Source organism: Perognathus longimembris, chromosome 21 (assembly GCF_023159225.1).
Source record: "Perognathus longimembris pacificus isolate PPM17 chromosome 21, ASM2315922v1, whole genome shotgun sequence".
Lineage (NCBI taxonomy): Eukaryota > Metazoa > Chordata > Mammalia > Rodentia > Heteromyidae > Perognathus > Perognathus longimembris.
The window spans coordinates 43,782,176-43,801,181 of record NC_063181.1 but is presented as its reverse complement, the minus strand read 5'-3'; the positions used below and the strand labels follow the sequence as shown (position 1 = coordinate 43,801,181).

Here is a 19,006-nt window from a genome sequence, read left to right as displayed (position 1 = left end):
GCTGTGGCTCAAGTGGTAGAGTGCTAGCCTTGAGCAAAAAGAAGCCAGGGACAGTGCTCAGGCCCTGAGTCCAAGGCCCAGGACTGGCCAAAAAAAGAAAAGTGCCAGCTTGTCTACTTTGGTAGACAAAATTCTTAAATCCCTCATGACCCACACTGTTTTATGATCCCCTGTATTACAGATTTGATTTACCATGTAATGAAATAGCATTTCACTAATCTAACTTATTGGCAAACATCTGTGGACATACACTTCCTAAAAAGTTAACTGAGTTATTCAAAAAGGAGATTATTCTGGTGGGCTTGACCTTATCAAATGAGAACCTTAATTAAAAGAACTATACTGTCTATGAAGCCATCCTTTAGGAAGAATGCCAAAAGCTATACTTAAGACTGGCCTTAAGAACTGACCACAACCTAACCATCGAGAAAACACAGAACACAAACCTCAAACTATGAGGCGCTGAATTCTGCAACAAGCCCTGAGATCCAAATTAGAATGCAGTGTGGCCAAACCTTAATACCTAAGATAGTCTCCCTGTACCATACTGACTTTTAAGAAAGAGAAATTAATTAAGAGCTAATTAATATCATTTTATTATGTGTCAATGCCACCCTCACATTCCTATGTTGGTTTGGTTTGGTTTATGCTGGCATGGGGTGACTTGCACTCACTCAACATTTTTGGTAATAAGCTAGGGAAGGAGCTCCAATGTGGCATTTTGCTGTTTCATTGGAGACGAGAGTCTTGAGAACCTTTATGGCTGGGCTGGCTTCAAACCGAGATCCTTAAAGCCTGGTGAATAGTTAGGATTTCAGGCATGAGGCACCAGCACCCTGCGTACTTACTTTATGACAGCACTGGGGGATGAGACCCGGGTCTTATGTCGGGGAGGCAGGTCACCTACCACCCAGGCACCACCTGTCCTGCCTCTGCGGTTCCTGCCGTGCTTTATGCCAGAGCATCCTGGGCTGCAGCAACGCTCACGCTTGAGTCTGCCTGTGTCGCTGGGCAGGACAGGGAAATGCACCACGTCCGGCCGTGGTGCTTCCTCCCTCGCTGGTATAACAAGCACACACCACTGTACCACCACCAAGAGCGGACGTCAAGTATGGAGAACTTCTATGCCTGGACTGGCCTAGAACCAAGACCCCTCAATCTCTCCCACCAAGCAGCTAGGACTGCAGGACTGAACCCCTCCCTCTCGGTCCGCTTTCCTAAGTCTCACAGCAGACCACTCATCTTAAAGAGGTAGAGATGAATATAATAAAGCATTTTTACTTGTCATACCACTTTTGAGAACATAATTTTATACTAAGGCATTTCATATATAATACAGAAACATCATAGAAAAAAAGAGAGAAAAACTCGAGAAAGCTCTACTTCGTGAATTAAATGGGCAGTAATCCAGTGATGTCCCAGCATGTAAGAAGGTATTTATTTATCTCCAGAATCTCTGAAAACAGAGGTGCTATTACATTTCTATGCTATCAATACATTCCTATTTCTCCTGCTATTAATACCTTCCTATTTCTCCTGCTGTTTTATGTATGAAGGCTAACTTAAAATAGATTATCTCTATTTCTAATAGTTTTAATAATGTGCATCTGGAAATCATACATTATTGGTGAATTTTTACCAAGGAACTAAAACTTGTTATAAATTCGTATCTGCTTACATTTCAAAGACAGACCTAAAGCAGTCTGTAAGAAATTCAGCTAAAATTAATAGTTCTAAACAAAAGGATGCTTAGAATATAATCAAATTTCTATAAGATCATATAGACAGAAGATAACATGTGGTCACAAACTACTGCAAACAAAACAAGAGTTATCTGATTCACAAATATGTTGTAGCAACAGGAAATTGGCTTGAGACCTTAGAAGATAGGAGAGAAGCGAAGGTTACCATTAACTGCCTAACAATTCTCATTTAAAACTGCACTATTACCTAACCAGGGGAAATCTTACATAACATTCAAAATCACCTTTAAACCCTTGCATCTTTTATAGCAATAGTGTGTGTTCCCTTAATCTCTTTGCAAAAACTTTAAATTTAAATGGTTTAACAACGTTTCATTGTTTTCTAAGACAAATGATGTATTCCTCACAGCAGCTATTTAAAATTGTATTAAAAAGTAAAAGAGGCCATCAAGCCCTTGATACAATCAATACAGCTTACAGTGTGCTAACAGCTCTAAATCTCAGCAATTAAAAAAGGTACACTTCTCCATCATGGGTTGGCAAGGAAACTGTTCATCCTACTCATTCAGCACGCCAAGCTGATAAACCACCCTGGATCTCAAATATTCTGAGCCACTGTAACCGAGACAAAAGAGCTTGACAAGGAATATTAAGACACTTCAAATGTTGGCCTAGAAGTGACAGAGAAGACACTCCAAAAGAATAGGAAATTACAGTTCTACATGCTATATGATCTACCCAGTAAACACTATGTAGAAAATTTAGCTATACAACTTGTGGGTGAAGACAAGAGGGAAAACAGAGAAAGAAAGTAGGGGTGACATTGTCCAAAAAGAAATATACTCATTACCTGATTTATGAAACAGTAACCTGTCTGTACATCACCTTTGTAATTAAAAAAATAGAAGAATTCATACATTAAAACTTAATTGCCAACGTAGTGATAACTAATTTTGAGTATGGAGCCTTCACTAACGGAATTAATGCTCCTATTTTTACAATAGGTCCAGGTAAATTTATTCTTCTCTTCTACAGTGATACCTTTGAGGCTGATTTTGCTCAAAAGCACTTACTCTTTACTTATGCCTGTCAGTGTGTAGGTAAAGGCAGGATAATAGCTTGGCATCTCTACCTTCATTTCGCATCTGTCTCTTATGACTTGAAAACTTTGGGTCATATTTCCCTTTAATGCTGCAGCAGGTTAATGCTTAACCAGTTAAGGAGCATTAATCTAAAGCTGTGATCCGCCTTTTTAATGATGCAAATATGGGTACGAGGGGCTGGGAATATGGCCTAGTGGTAAAGTGCTTGCCTCGTACACCTGAAGCCCTGAGTTCAATTCCTCAGCACTACATATATAGAAAAGGCCAGAAGTGGCGCTGTGGCTCAAGTTGAGAGAGTGCTAGCCTTGAGCAAAAAAGAAGCCAGGGACAGTACTCAGGCCCTGAGTCCAAGGACCAGGACTGGCAAAAACCAACAACAACAAAAAAAACACACATGGGTACGTGTTAACTATGGTATTTTCATGACTGGCAGGAACACCATAATCAACAGATGCATCAATGTCAGCTTCTAAAACATCGTCCCAGCCCTGGAATGGCAAACAGAAGTCTTACACACAGATTACTCCACAATGAGCCCACATGGCTTAGGAGTGATTCTCTCACCAGGGTAACCCAATCACCTACTCAAGCAAGCAGTGACAACTTTACTGGAGTTCTGCAGACCAGAAAATGGTCACAAAGGCCAAGCATACCCAAGATTGCGTTACTATCATATTTCTTGCCTCACTTCCGTGAAAACAAGGCTTAGAACACTTGATCCCTCTTGGCTATGAATTCTTTTCCTGCTCCTCACCAAATGGGAATTACATTCTTCCATCTTGCTTCTAAACTGAGAGACAAAATGGTGGCCAGCCTAGTTTGGGAGGACTACTGTTAGTCGGCCCCCTCTGTCTTAAGATTCCAAAACACTTCCCATGTGCACAGAGGGTTAGACTGCACCATCTATGAGAATGTAGGACTCACCGGACACCAAAGGTATTAACAGGTTTGTCCTTGGAGAAGTTCTCAGGACTGAGATGAATTTCTGTTATTCAGAAAAATCGTTTAAATTAGCTTGTGGTAGCAGCCGCAGAAGACTAAGACACTACCACACACAAAAAAGAAAGCTCAGTATTTGTGACCAGCCCTAAAAGCACTGCATTTATTCATAAGGTTAATTCCACCAGCTCTTCTCCAATTTCTAGTCCTTACTCTGCTTTCTGAGTCATCTGACTTTATCAGTACTCTTTTTTGTTTTAACTTCTCTAACTACTACCTGTTAAATTCTTCCATTCCATAACAAAATGGCTTGATAACATGGGTTGCCTATTCTTCTGCAAAGCCCATTCACTTATCAACTGCATACACAGTACTCTAGTTTCCTTTACAATAAAATTCTCCTTCATAAACTCAAATTCTTGTTTGTTAACGCCTTCCCAATGGTACTGGGATTTGAACTCAGAGCCTCACACTGGCTAGGTTAGTGCTCTGTCACTTGAAACATGTCTCCAGCCTATTCTTTTCCTGGTCTTCTTTTGGAGATGGAGGCTCAGACTATTCTTTCTGGGCTGCCTTCAAACCTCAGTCCCCTAGATCACATCCTCAAGTAGCTAGGATTGAGGCATCATGTCACTGGCACCTGGCTTCTGTACAGTTTTTATTTAACCTCTTCACAGTCATCACTTGCAACTTTCAGCTTCTCCTTGAATCATTCTGCTCCTATATCCAAAATCTGTCATGTTTCTTTCAAGTTTTAGCAATGTGGTTTTGGTGTCATTAAACCGGCTATAGGACATCAAAAACATCAGTTTCATTTGAAGTGTATTGTAACTACTTCAATTTTTCCATTCCCATTTATGCTCATGATTTCTAAGTTCATTTTATCTTCAGCCAGGATCACAACTCTGCATCCGTTGTATTGCCTCAAACATCTCAATTTTGACTTCAAAAGACCATTTCACACATTATGGAAAGTGAACTTACTATCTTTTTTCCAAACCTCTTCCTTCAATTTTCTAGCTCAGTAAATAGAATTTTCCTTTTAACAACAATAACAAAAAGTCATCACTTTTGTCCCCTTTTCCCTCAACCCACACACAATCAATTACCAATTACTGCCTGGCCTGACTTCAAAACAACTGTGACACCCACCTAGTTTTCTTTATTCTCACTGTCACAATCAATTTCAAGTCATCATTAACTCTTACCTTGACTTTTACAATCACTTCTTGAGCAAAGTGGTCAAAGCTGTTCTCCAGAGCATAACCAGAACAGTCCTACAAGCTGCATTTTGACACTTCCAAAACCAAGCCCTTTAACTCTGCTCACAGGTGCCGGGATCACATCTACACTCTTTAACAAAGCCTGGAAGGTTCTCTGGGACTTAAACCCTAGCGTCCATTCTAGCCTCCACCTATTAGTCATCCACCCCATGTTCTCTGCATTGGCTTTTCTCATTTGGTGCCGTTAGGGTTAGGGCTGCTTTCCTCGGCCTGGAGCACTTCCCCTCTTTATTAGCCTATTTCCTTTGGGTATCATTTCCATTTTCAGCTTAGCCCCATAGTACCCAGCACTCCCCCACTCACCCATTTTTCACACTATAGCTGTGCTACACTGTACAGTACCTGTCCTATTATTTCAAATTCCATGAGCGTTTAATATAATACCAATAAACACTGCAAGGAAAAGAATGATCTATCATACTTAATAGTTACTTGCTCCCCTTTTTTATTAATGGCCATATTTTAGGGAAATCTATACTTACTTTTTTCTTATATCAACTTTTTTATTGCCTAAATAGCATTGTTATTTAAAATCATCTAAAAGTATATGAAATGAAAAAGATTTACAACACACTTAAGAAAATCAGAGTCAGGAAAGCAGTCATAACATTAAAAGGAATATCTACTCTAAGCGCCCAGACAACAAACGTAAAGACATTCGCACACGCTCAGAGTTCACATTTTAGAAGTAAACCAGCAAACAACAGCATGCTGACATTGTGCCTTCCACGTGATGGCGGGAACCTCTGAAAATGCCAAAACAAAATGATGATACTCTACTCAGAGGGAAAATAGAGGCTAGCCCCAAGTCACAAAAGAAATGGCGAAAATGGAAATACAAGCATTCCCCACACCCGTTCCTTTATAGGTCATAGATTGTCTTCTATTCCTATACTTTTACAAGGGTTCTTCGAATGCACGGGATATCCAGTAGTAAACAAGACAAATTATAACGTCCCAAAGTTTTCTTATCCGTCATTGCTTTGAAAGGATATGCAAGGATATGCAAAAGTAGCTAACTGCTTTGACTTGTGGATTCACAAACAGGTATCTGAAACAAGCAAACCCAATGTGTAAATGTAATTGCTACTTGATAATCAAATGAACTTAAATAGCTCTTCCATATTAGTTTTGAGTATTCCCTAAGGATCACATAATATAACATTATTTAGACTTACTTATGTTAGGAAGTTCTGATGAAAGCAAAACTATTACCATGAGTCAACACATAAGGCATAAAATTAACTTTAATACATAACCTACCATAAATCATTTCACTTCCATACTTCACATAATCTTAAATTTTTGAAAAGATCTAAGCAAATGTTTACTCTAGTAATTCTTAAATCTTTTTAGTATCTCATAAAAATTAGATACACCAGAAAAAATGCATTAATGTCATAAATGAAAAATGAATGCAATTTCAGAGAACCAATAAGAAATATTTTCTTCAGAAATATTTCCTTCAGAAGTCTTCTTGATGGATTGATCTTGGTCAATTATCACTTTTCAATGTAAGAAAAACCGATGTCCCAAAAGATTGTGACTTGCTCAGCGTTTATATTAAATGTGCCCACATCTCAATTTCTAAAGCTTTTATTAAACTTTCAATACTTTGTAAGTTAGCTTTCGCCTTCAAAACAACTATGTGCAAATACCTATTATTCCTAAAGAAGAAAGTAAATTGACTAAGTAATTTGCAAAGGTAAACGGGGGAAGGAGAGCATCACACCAGCTTTTCTTACTCTAATTCCATCTGCACACACAGTAAAATGGACAAAAATTAAAGATAAACCCAAATTAAATTAAGAATAATAGGCCTCAGAAGGGAAACTATATCAAAATTAAGAATAGAAAAAGAAGTAATGAAATCCCAATGTACGTTATGGATGCATGGTAGAAAGTCATGTGCTGTGCGGGGCCTGCTGTGAAGGCCTTTCAGAGAGACAACAAAGACACAGAGGAAAAACAAACAGGAAAGCTACCTACCAGTCCAGGCATGGGGAAGTCAGGGGGAAGTAAGTGCTCAGGAACCAATGCAGTACCAGAATTTGCCAAACAGGAAAATTAAGTGTTTCACAATTTTTTTAAAAAAGCTTACCTAATGCTGTTTTTTACTGTTACAGTGTAATTTTTCTACTAAAAAATTCATTCTGAAAATGACAACACACCCTACATCCTGAGAATTCATTCAGCAATACCAAAACAAAAACTGGAGAGTAGAAAAGAAGGTGGGTCTCCCGGCTAACGACCCGAAGACCGAGGCTGATATCAGGAAAGCAACCCCCTTTGCAATAGCCTCCAAAAACATAACAAATACCTAGGAATAACCTTAACCAAAGAAGTGAAAGACCTCTTTGAGGAGAACTTTAAAACCTTGAAAAACGAAATTAAGTCAGAACTAAGGAAATGGAAAAACCTCCCATGCTCCTGGATTGGAAGGATTAATATAATCAAAATGGCAACATTGCCAAAGGCTATCTACAAATTCAATGCAACACCCCATTAATATCCCAACACCATTTTTTGATGAAATAGAGGAAGCAATCCAGAAATTCATATGGAACAATAAAAGACCTAGAATAGCAAAAACAATCCTAAGCAGAAAGAACAGTGCTGGAGGAATTACAATACCCAACTTCAAGCTGTATTATAAAGCTATAGTAATAAAAACAGCTTGGTATTGGCACCGGAACAGGTCTGAAGACCAATGGAACAGAATTGAAGACCAGGGAATGAACCAACAGAACTACGCCTACTTAATCTTTGATAAAGGGGCTAAGACAATAGTTTGGAAGAAAGATAGCCTCTTTAACAAATTGTGCTGGAAAACCTGGCTCAACACATGCAACAAACTAAAACTAGATCCTTATATATCACCCTGCACCAAAATCAATTCCAAATGGATTAAAGACCTCGAAATCAAAACAGACACCCTGAAAACACTAAAGGAAGAAGTAGGAGAAACACTTGGGCTCCTTGGCGCAGGACGGAACTTCCTGAACAAAGACCCAGAAAAACTACAAATCAAAGAAAGGTTGGACAAATGGGACTGCACCAAACTGCAGAGCTTCTGCACAGCAAAGGACATAGCTTGCAAGATAAACAGAAAGCCCACAGACTGGGAGAAGATCTTAACCGGCCATTCAACGGACAAAGGCCTCATATCTAAAATATATGCAGAACTAAAAAAATTACTTTCCTCCAAAACAAAACCGCAAAGAACCAATAGCCCACTCATCAAGTGGGCTAAAGACCTACAAAGAGACTTCTCTGATGAGGAAATGAGAATGGCCAAGAGACATATGAAAAAGTGCTCTACATCACTGGCCATAAAGGACATGCAAATCAAAACAACATTGAGATTCCATCTCACCACAGTAAGAATGTCATATATCAAGAAAACTAACAATAACAGTTGTTGGAGGGGATGTGGCCAAAAGGGAACCCTACTTCATTGTTGGTGGGAATGTAAACTGGTTCAGCCACTCTGGCAAGCAGTATGGAGATTCCTCAGAAGGTTAAATGTAGAACTCCCCTATAACCCAGCAACCCCACTTTTGGGTATTTATCCAAAAAACTACAAACAAAATCAAAGTAAAGCCACCAGCACAACAATGTTCATCGCAGCACAATATGTCATAGCGAGAATCTGGAACCAACCCAGATGCCCCTCCGTAGACTAATGGATCAGGAAAATGTGGTACATATACACAATGGAATTTTATGCCTCTATCAGAAAGAATGACATTGCCCCATTTGTAAGGAAATGGAAGGACTTGGAAAAAATTATACTAAGTGAAGTAAGCCAGACCCAAAGAAACATGGACTCTATGGTCTCCCTTATTGGGACTAATTAGCACAGGTTTAGGCAAGTCACAACAGAGGATCACAAGAGCCCAATAGCTATACCCTTATGATCCCATAAGATGATGCTAAGTGAAATGAACTCCATTTTATGAAAATGATTGTTATATCAGAGTTGTAACTACTTTCAACATCCCATGTGTATCTGTAGTTTCTACTATTGATGATGTTCGTGTATCACCTTCCTGTGATTGTATCTACACTATCTCTGTAATCTTATCTGAGTGTATGGGAAACAGTGTGTACTGGTATTAGAATGAGGAAATTGAGAGGTAATACCAAAATTGAGAGACAAAGGGTAAAATACGAGAAACAACAACAAAAGCAATACTTGCAAAACTGTTTGGTGTAAGGGAACTGAACACCTCAGGGGGAGAGAGGGGGAGGGAGGAGGGGGGTATGAGGGACAAGGTAACAAACAGTACAAGAAATGTATCCAATGCCTAACGTGTGAAACTGTAACCTCTCTGTACATCAGTTTTATAATAAAAACTTAAAAAAAAAAAAGAAAAGAAAAGAAGGTGGGTGAATGAGCAAAAGTTAATCAATGGGTAGATACAATGTTGGAAATGTCTTGGGATACTGGGTTACGTAAGAAAAAAGACACCAACTGTGAGCCAGACCCAAAGAAACAAGGACTCTCTGGTCTCCCTCAGAGGGAGTAATTAGCACAGGTTTAGGCTAGTCACAGCAGAGAATCACAAGAACCTAAGAGCTATGCCCTTATGAATACATAAGATGATGCTAAGTGAAATGAACTCCATATTATGGAAACAATTGTTATATCACAGATGTAACTACTTTCAACGTCCCCTGTGTATCTGTAGCTTCTCTTATTGATGATGTTCCTGTATCACCTTCCTGTGGTTGTTTCTACACTATCTCTGTAATCTTATCTGAGTATATTGGAAACTGTGTATACTGGTATTAGAACTAGGAAATTGAAGGGAATACCAAAATCAAGAGACACAGGGTAAAAAAAGACAAACAACTACAAAAGCAATACTTGCAAAACTGTTTGGTGAAAGTGAACTGAACACCTCATGGGGGGAAAGGGTAAGGGGAAGGGGAGAGGGGGGTAAGAGGGACAAGGTAACAAACAGTACAAGAAATGTATCCAATGCCTAATGTATGAAACTGTAACCTCTCTGTACATCAGTTTGATAATAAAAATTTGAAAAAAAAAAAAAAGAACAACAACAAAAAAGACACCAACTCAAAAGGAACTTGGCAAGGCAAAGTTTACTTCTGTAGGCAGGTGTGCTACCAACAAGAAAACAAATACGCAATCACTGGGCAAGCAGTCGTTCTGTCCAGGTTTTATCACACAAGCTTTGGGCAGGGATTCCACCTGCCCTGGTTTTATCCCGAAAGTATTACTGCCCTTCTTTTTAGTTGATCAGAACCAGATAAGTAATCTCTCATGATTGTCTAGATTGAAGGGGGTTTGAAGTTCATCTGAGCAAGCAAAACCAAGACACCTGGCCAAGACTTAGCAGAAAACCAATTCTTACTCAGCTGGCACTCCACCACTTAAGTGATGAGTACAGCCCAGGGAAAACAATTCTTACAACAGAACGTGGGTTAACTGTACTGGACCCTTTGTATTTGCACCACTTGTTGATCATGTTTTATCTTCTAGGCGCTGCACTAAACCCTTTGTATTTACACAATAATTGTTGGTAGTTCATAGATTTATCTATGTTTGTTCATGTGTGTTTATGTACACATTATTTCATTAACACGTATTCTTTCATTACAATTTCGCTACATTTTCTATTTAAGAATACAGTAGGGGCTGGGGATATAGCCTAGTGGCAAGAGTGCCTGCCTCGGATACACGAGGCCCTAGGTTCGATTCCCCAGCACCACATATGCAGAAAACGGCCAGAAGTGGCGCTGTGGCTCAAGTGGCAGAGTGCTAGCCTTGAGCGGGAAGAAGCCAGGGACAGTGCTCAGGCCCTGAGTCCAAGGCCCAGGACTGGCCAAAAAAAAAAAAAAAAAAAAAAAGAATACAGTAGCTGGGTACCAGTGGCTCACACTAGCTACTCAGGAGGCTGCGATCTGAGGATCATGGTTCAAAGCCAGCAAAGTCGGAGAGCCTCTTCTCTCAAATGACTCAGAAAAAAACAAAGTGAGAGAAAAGAGCCAGAGTTCTTTGGGTTCCTTTGGTGAGGAGACAGCCTATTCAGAAAGCACTCAACCCGCACCATCTAATCACTTCCCAAAAGCTCCACCACCAATCATTCATGATACACAGAAGAATGCCAAAAGAAACTGGAGTGTGTTTCAATAAGAAAAACATTTAACTACTCTCTCAGGAAATATTTGGGAGTCTCAATTTTTCATGTTGAAAATTCATTACCTAGATATCATAGCCTATTAACTAATCATATTATTTTACAAAGAGGATAAATTATTTTAATAGGTGCCTTTGAAGACTGGAAAATTCTGTAAGTGAACTGGAAATCATTACAGAATTTAAGATCATTTTTTCCATTATCAGAAGAGGTCCTTATAAATTAAAAGGATTCTAGGTGACTATTATTAGGTGGCATTAATGAGGTAAGAAATTGAGAAACTGCCAAAATAAAGTAAAATGCCCTAGGTATGCAAATGTCTCCTCCTTAGAAGCCACAGTCTTCCACAAAATTCTATTACTTAACATGAGTTTTTGAACATCATTTTAATGACTGTACTCAATGTAATTAAAGGAAGCAACTATTTAAAACTTTTTCATTCTTTTTTGCCTATTAAACTATTATACATACATTTGTGCATATACATATACATATACATATACATATATATGCCCACTCCCTCCCCGATCCTAGGGCTTGAACTCCGGGCCTGGGCGTTTTCCTTGAGCCTCTTTGTGCTCAAAGCTTGTATCGCTTGAGCCACAGCACCACCTCTGGCTTTTTCTGAGTAGTTTGCTGGAGATAAGAATCTCAAGGACTTCTTTGTCCTGGCTGGCTTTGACCCATGATCCTCAGACCAGCCTCCTGAGTAGTTAGAATTACAGTCATGAGCCACCATCACCCAGCTAGTATATTCTTCAATAGAAAACTTAGCAAAACTGTAATGAGTGAAAATGTCTTAATGAAGAAATGTATATATAAACACACATGAATAAACATACAGATGAATCTATGAACTACAAACAATTACTTGCAAAATTCCTTCCTGAGAAGTTCTAATATTTTGACATTACATAATTGGTTTGTTGTTCTTTTGGGGGGGCCAGTCTTGGGGCTTGAACTCAGGGTCTGAGCACTGTCCCTGGCTTCTTTTTGCTCAAGGCTAGCACTCTGCCACTTGAGCCACAGCATCACTCCCAGCCTTTCCTGTTTATTTGGTGCTGAGGAATCGAACCCAGGACTTCATGCTTGCAAGGCAAGCACTCTACCACTAAGCCACATTCCCAGCCCACATAACTGTTTTCATAAAGTTTATATGACAAAAACAAATTTTAATCTTACATTTCCTGAATCTCTTCATAGTGTCTTATGGTTTCATCGAAATGAGGATTACATAAAAACAGCTACCATTTATTAATCGTGCTTCATCTTCTAGGCACTGCCCTAAACCCTGTATACACAAAACTTTAATTCCAACAACTGACCTGAGTGTGTTTGTATTGTACACCAGGCCGTCTAAAATTCAGGTAGGTGTAGTGGTTTGCTTACTGTCATGCAACTGGACAGGGACTGAGCTGGAACTCAACTGTCCATCTGACTCAATCCATGTTCACCAAAGCTACTTTTCTTACGGTTGTAATCTAAAAAATAATAATAATAAGTGAAAGAAAGCTAAAGATTTTACCTCATGGTTTCAAAGGTGTCAGTCCTGGGCTGCCTTTGTCAGAACACCTTGGTGATGGGAACATACAGAGGGAGGGAGTGCCGAGGACCAAGTATATACCCTTCATAGAACTGTCGCAGGCAGACCTCGCCGGCGTTCTTCCTCCAAGAGGGCTCCGTCCCCTAAAATGTCCAGATGCTCCCAAAACTAACCCCAACACTTGAGTGTGTGAGGGACAGTTCATGTTCAAACCATAAACAGTAACCCTACTATCAAAGTTGTTTCACTTCCTTACAAGCAAGTAATTCTTGATTCCAGGCTCAACTTCACATTTTGCTTTGCTATTACAGACAGAAGGCAAAGAATCCGTGCCAAGTCAAGCACTCTGATACCCATGTTAACGGTATGTATTATAGTAAATTAAGTCCTAACTGCTATAATTTGTGATTCAACGTAGGCCGGTCTTATCCAGGGCATCAGGTTCTTAAGTCAGCAGAGAAGAAACCAAATATGATCAGGAGAGTCCTGGAGCACCCTTAGCAGAGTAGCACATAGCAACACTGCATGTTTTTCAAACTGGGAGAAATCAGTTTGCAAGCTCAGAACAAAGTATAGAACAGACCCGTTTTCACTGTTATGCATGCTTATTATAAAGTTTCCAACTGTTGAAGTAAAATGTAACATGTATCTATTCTGTGCCACACTACCACACTATTACTGCATGTTCTCCTGCTTATAAGAAAAGTGAATGTGCAGAGGGCTCATTGCGATCTTCAACAATACCTCCCTAATTCTTCATTTTAAAAATACCTTGCATAAAAATATACTTTGGGGAGAGGAGAGGTATTACAAAGGTGATGGATGCAGAGGGCTTACAGTTACGTAAGGAAACGAGCACAAGTCTTGCCAAACATTGGAACCCGCTCCCTCGTGTCTCCTGTTTTCTCTCCCTCCCCTCCCCAAGTCGTGAAGTGCACTTCCAACACAGTAGGAGCTCCTGTCACTGTGGCACCGGTTCACCCTTTGTCCACCCAATGCGACTGCCAACATTTAACTGGACCAAATCACTAAAGGTTGTTGCCTATTAAACTAATCTGACCGTGGGGGGCGCAGGGCTGTGTGTGAACTTGCGCATCTTATTCGGCGTGTTCAGTTCTCCCTGGGAGGCGAAGCGCTGGGATTCCCGCACAGCTCCCCGCCTCCGCAGGTGCCATCATGAACTGTGGCCCACCTGGGGCATGGCACGGAGGGAGGGCGAGGGGGGAGGCAGGCCTCGGCCTGTAGTTGTGAGTTGGAATCCGCAGGGGCACGCTCCTCGGGATCCTCGGGGGACTCGCCTGGCACGGTGTGAGGCCGACCTGCAGGGCGCATGGGGAGAAGGGGCGGGGCGGGGACCTGGGCGTTTGGGAGGGGCGGCCCGGGTGTTTAGGGGAGAGGGAGCATCCATCTGCCCTGCACTGGACGGTTTTAAAATCATCCTCCTCATCCTCATCCTCCTCATCCTCATCCTCCTCATCCTCCTCATCCTCCTCATCCTCCTCATCCTCATCCTCCTCATCCTCATCCTTCTCATCCTCATCCTTCTCATCCTCATCCTCATCCTCATCCTCATCCTCCTCATCCTCATCCTTCTCATCCTCATCCTCATCCTCATCCTCCTCCTCCTCATCCTCATCCTCCTCCTCCTCCTCATCCTCATCCTCATCCTCCTCATCCTCATCCTCCTCCTCCTCCTCCTCCTCCTCCTCATCGTCCTCCTCCTCATCCTCATCCTCCTCATCCTCATCCTCCTCATCCTCCTCCTCCTCCTCCTCATCCTCCTCCTCCTCCTCATCCTCATCCTCATCCTCCTCATCCTCATCCTCATCCTCATCCTCATCCTCCTCCTCCTCATCCTCCTCATCCTCATCCTCATCCTCATCCTCATCCTCCTCATCCTCCTCATCCTCATCCTCCTCATCCTCATCCTCCTCATCCTCATCCTCCTCATCCTCATCCTCCTCATCCTCATCCTCCTCATCCTCATCCTCCTCATCCTCATCCTCCTCATCCTCATCCTCCTCATCCCGGCTCCATCTCGGCCTGGGGTCCGGTGGGGAGCCCCCCGCGGCCGTGGCGCTGGCGGGAGAGGCCGTCCTCCACGCGTGAACGCGGCGGGCTCGCACTCGCACCGCCACGACGGGCCGCGCGGGCCTCCCCGGCCCGAGCCGCGTTGCCTAGCAACGCGTCGGCGTTTCCTAGCAACGCGGCGGGGCGGCGGCGGCGGCGGCGGCGGGCGGGGCGGGATGTGGGGGGGGCTGAGGGCGGGGGGGGGGGGTGGACGGGGAGAGGAGCCCACGCGATCCCCGCTCACCTCCTTCTTCTTCTGTCCGCCCCCGAGCTGGATGCACAGCAGCAGCAGCAGCAGCAGGAAGGGAAAGCTGCCGGCGGGCAGGGCGCGCGGCCGCCGCCCCGCCGCTCGCCGGCGCCCCGGAGCGGCCCGGGCGCCCATGGCCGCGGGGCTGGGCCTGCTCCACGCGCGGCGGCCGTGCGCGCCCAGCTCCCCCCGCGCCCGGGCCGGGCCGCCCGCCAGCACTCCCTCCTCCTCCTCCTCCGCCGCCGCCGCCGCCGCCGCCGCCGCCGGGCGGGGCCCTCGGGGGTGACAGCCGCGGGCTCCTCGGGGCAGCCGGGCGGGCGGGAGCCGAGGCCGCGGGGGGGGCGGGGACTGGCGGCGCATCCGGTCCGGGGTGGGAGGGGGGCGGGGCGGCGACCCGGGGAGGCGCGGGACGGCGCCGGAAGTGGGCGTGGCCGGGCGCGCGCGTGCGCGCGGGGGCCGCCTGCGGCCTCCCTGCCTTTTCCCGCGTAAACTCTACGGGCAGGCGGACTGCGGCTGGCCGGGGGCGGGGGGCGGGGGGCGGGGGCGGGCGGGGGACGGCCCGGTGGGCTGGGGGCGGGGGTCGCCGCCTCCAGGGGTGCCCGCTACCCAGGGCCTTGGCTTCTCCCCGTTGCGTGCGTGCGCGCGTGCCTCTTTGGGTCCTGACCGGCTATCACTCCCGTTGAAATCAGAGGTTAAACCAGTTACCCTCAGAATTCCCCTGCTGCGCCGCGAGCCACGCGTGAGTGACGGCGCTCCGCACCCCGGAACTGCGGGTGGCCGGCTCCGGAGGCCCCCCGGGGACACCAGGGGAGCGCGGCCGAGGTCCCACGGGAGGCCTCCGGCCCAACCAATAACCCCCTCCAGACAGTTGGCTGTGGGCCTAGGGTTCTTTCCCTTTTCCCTCCAAATGAGTTCAAAAGAAGTCTTTCCAGAGCAGGTGAGAGTGGTAAACAGCTCCAGGACATCCGCCTGCTGCTTGTTGTGCTATAGATAATTGTGTATGTTTTTTTTTTCCTTAGGGATTTGTGAAGAACAGCCTGGGCTTCAATCTGCTGTGAGAATCGGTCCATTCGTGAGCTCTCTCAAGTCGTCATCTACAGATGAAATCTGAAGTCAGAATATTTAAACCCTAGGTCCCATCGGCAGGATTCTACATGCCAGGTTTAGTCACTCTCCCTGTGTGCCAAATGGAGACGACACGGCAAGGAGTTTTATCAGGTGGCAGCTACAGAAAGCACCTCAGGACATCTTCTTCCATTGTTTGCTATCTTCTGAGCTACGTCGGACTTGGGATAAATAGGGAATGGAACTTATAGAGAGATGTATGGATACAGATACAGCTATAATGATTGAACTTCCCTAGTCAAAGGTGGGGGGCCTGGTTGACCATTATCCCAGGCTTTGTCTCTGGAGAGAGCATGTTTCTGAAATGCTCGGAGTTCGGATCCCCCAAAAGACCTGCAGAGACCAAGACCAATGCAAGCAGCAAAAAGGGCGTTTATTTCCAGCTAGCTTGGTCCTCCGTGCACTCGGCACGCTGATGAGGCTAAGAGGCCTTGAGCCGCGGGCTCCCAGCTGTTTTATACATTCTTTGGGGAAGGCAGGGACTTAGCATACATCATAGCATCTTCCAACAAGTCAACACACACCGCGGGAAAATTAAAAGATAATTCTTAAGCATGTCTGGGGCATTGGGTGGCGGGAAGGAATGTGGAAAGGATCATTGGTCAGATCAAGGGACTGACGCATTTAAAATTGATTGATTAAGCCATAAGGGTGTAGCAAGGGGGATGTGTGCCCAGCTGCAGGGTTTTGATTAGATATTGGAAATCGCACTCACAATTGGATACTGGAAATCCCTCTCACAAATACTGGAAATCACACTCATGATTAGATACTGAAAATTCCACTCATAACTCACGCTTGGATATGGTCTTCACCAGGAAGCGAGGGATGGGGGCAGGACTTACGGTAGGGTCAGTCAAGTACAGAATGAGATCTGGCTCTACATTACCACTTTTATCCCCGGAGAAGATTGAGAACCAGTTGCCAGGCAAGTGTTCTGTCCTGAGCTTTTGTTCTCTTTGAGCAGTTTTTCCTTCCACACGATCATAAGAAAAGCCTGTGTGTGTTTCAGGGGCAATTTGTCTTATGTCATGAGTTACTACTCATGGGTAAATCCCTTCCTTCATGGAGCCCAAGGTGAGTGCAAAGTGACAGAGTGACTGAAGGAGAGAATAAAGCAGGTCAAAGGACATAGGTATAAAGCGTTTCCAGCTTTTATCTGGCTTTTAGCTAAATCAGGAGCAAGGGAAATGCAACCTTCAGGCGCCTTTTCCTCAACATGATGGCAGTCTTTCATCTTTTCTGTCTCCCAGATTTGTGTGGTTTCCCCCATAGCCTGGCTGAAGATGGCTTCAGAGTCATCTAGCGTTCACCAAGGCTTGTGATGGCTACAAGACTCACAAGCTGTGTTGAAACCGCGTGGGGAAAATGCCAGAATTCTGGAACTGGAGTTGTGCTTCGGCGGGCGGGCGGCATCTGGGGTCCCCAGGTTTCCTCCAGGCCCTCGTGGGTGCTCCAAGCAGCTGAGCTGAAGTGAAGCCCAGCTGCTTGCCTGAAGGTCCTCCGCTCAAGGCACCCGGGCCTCTAAAGAGAGGTCCAACAGCTGTCAACTAGGCCTCAACGTCTTAGATTATTTAAAGGAAAAAGCAACCATAAAACGGATGTTTACGGGCTGGGAATGTGGCCTAGTGTAGGGTGCTTGCCTGTATACATGAAAACAGGAGCTGTCTTGTACAGATCTTTGTTCCCCTTGCACCCAACATACATGGGCTCTGGAAATGCACTTCTTCTCCTCTGCTCTCTGCACGACCTTAGGCAGAGTGCTTCATGTCTATGTACCTCAGTTTCTTCCCTTCCTTCCTTCCTTCCTTTCTTCCTTCCTGCCTTCCTTCTTTCTTTCCTTCTGTTTTTGTAAAATGAGACTAATAGTGCATCATGAAAATGAAAGAACTGAGCTCACACAAACTATCTAGAACAATGTATACCACCCTATCGCGGTGGCATGTTAATTCTCATTGTGGAAAGTGTTACGTCAAGATGCAGACGTGAGCCCCTCCGCTGGGGCAGCCACGAGAGAAGCCTGCACAGACATTCCCCCCGCTTCAGCTAGATGTGGAGGTTGATGGCATTTAGCGCCCCCTTAATCGCTGTGTGGACCATAGGCCATCGGGGAAAGAAATGGAGTCGATTTTACTCCCACATTCTTACTACTGCATGTCACGTGGAAACATAAACACTTGTGACCCCATAACTATTACATTGATGACAATGTTATGCAGAAGACAGTACAAGTTTAATTTCCAAAAAGGGATACAGAACAATGGTTGAAAAACTAAGTATTAATGTTTAATCTTACCTGGTTTTTCCTCCTTTTCCAAAACATAATGATAACATATGTAAGTAGGTGGCCATCCTTTAAAATTTCAAGAGTAAGTGTCTTTAAAGTGATTTTAAAGTAAAAGTGACTTTATGTTGTGATAAATTTCATTCAATTATTTTTAAAAGGTAACCTAAGTACCTGAAATTTCAAAGTGGGTGTCTTAGCACACAGCAACAATTGAATTACTTTCAATGATACTGTTAAGCCTGAACCTAATGTCGCATCTTATTAAAATTTTTCCACTTTCATTTTGTAGCATTTACAAAAAAAAAAAATTTCACTCAGTGTTTTTAGTGTTCTTTGATTCTACTTTAGGGTATTTATCAAGGCTAATAAAAATTCATATCTTAAATACAATATTTTATTTAAAATTTGGTAAAAGATTTACCCAAATGGAATTATAATACTAAAGAGCAGGCACCTGTGCAATTGGATTTTCACCTGTGTTTGTGTTTGGGATGCTTTTACAAACAACCCCTGCATACTATTTGATTATGTTGAACATT

General features: G+C 43.6%; 1 protein-coding gene across 1 annotated transcript in view; it reads right to left on the bottom strand.

The window, feature by feature from the left end:
- Tusc3 (tumor suppressor candidate 3) overlaps positions 1 to 15,273 on the bottom strand; it is a 127,604-nt gene extending 112,331 nt beyond the window's left edge. The window contains exon 1 of the mRNA XM_048330480.1: positions 15,053 to 15,273. Coding sequence (XP_048186437.1) covers positions 15,053 to 15,190 — 138 coding nt within the window. The 5' untranslated portion in view covers positions 15,191 to 15,273. The remainder of the gene's footprint in view (positions 1 to 15,052) is intronic.
- Positions 15,274 to 19,006: the final 3,733 nt, after the last annotated feature.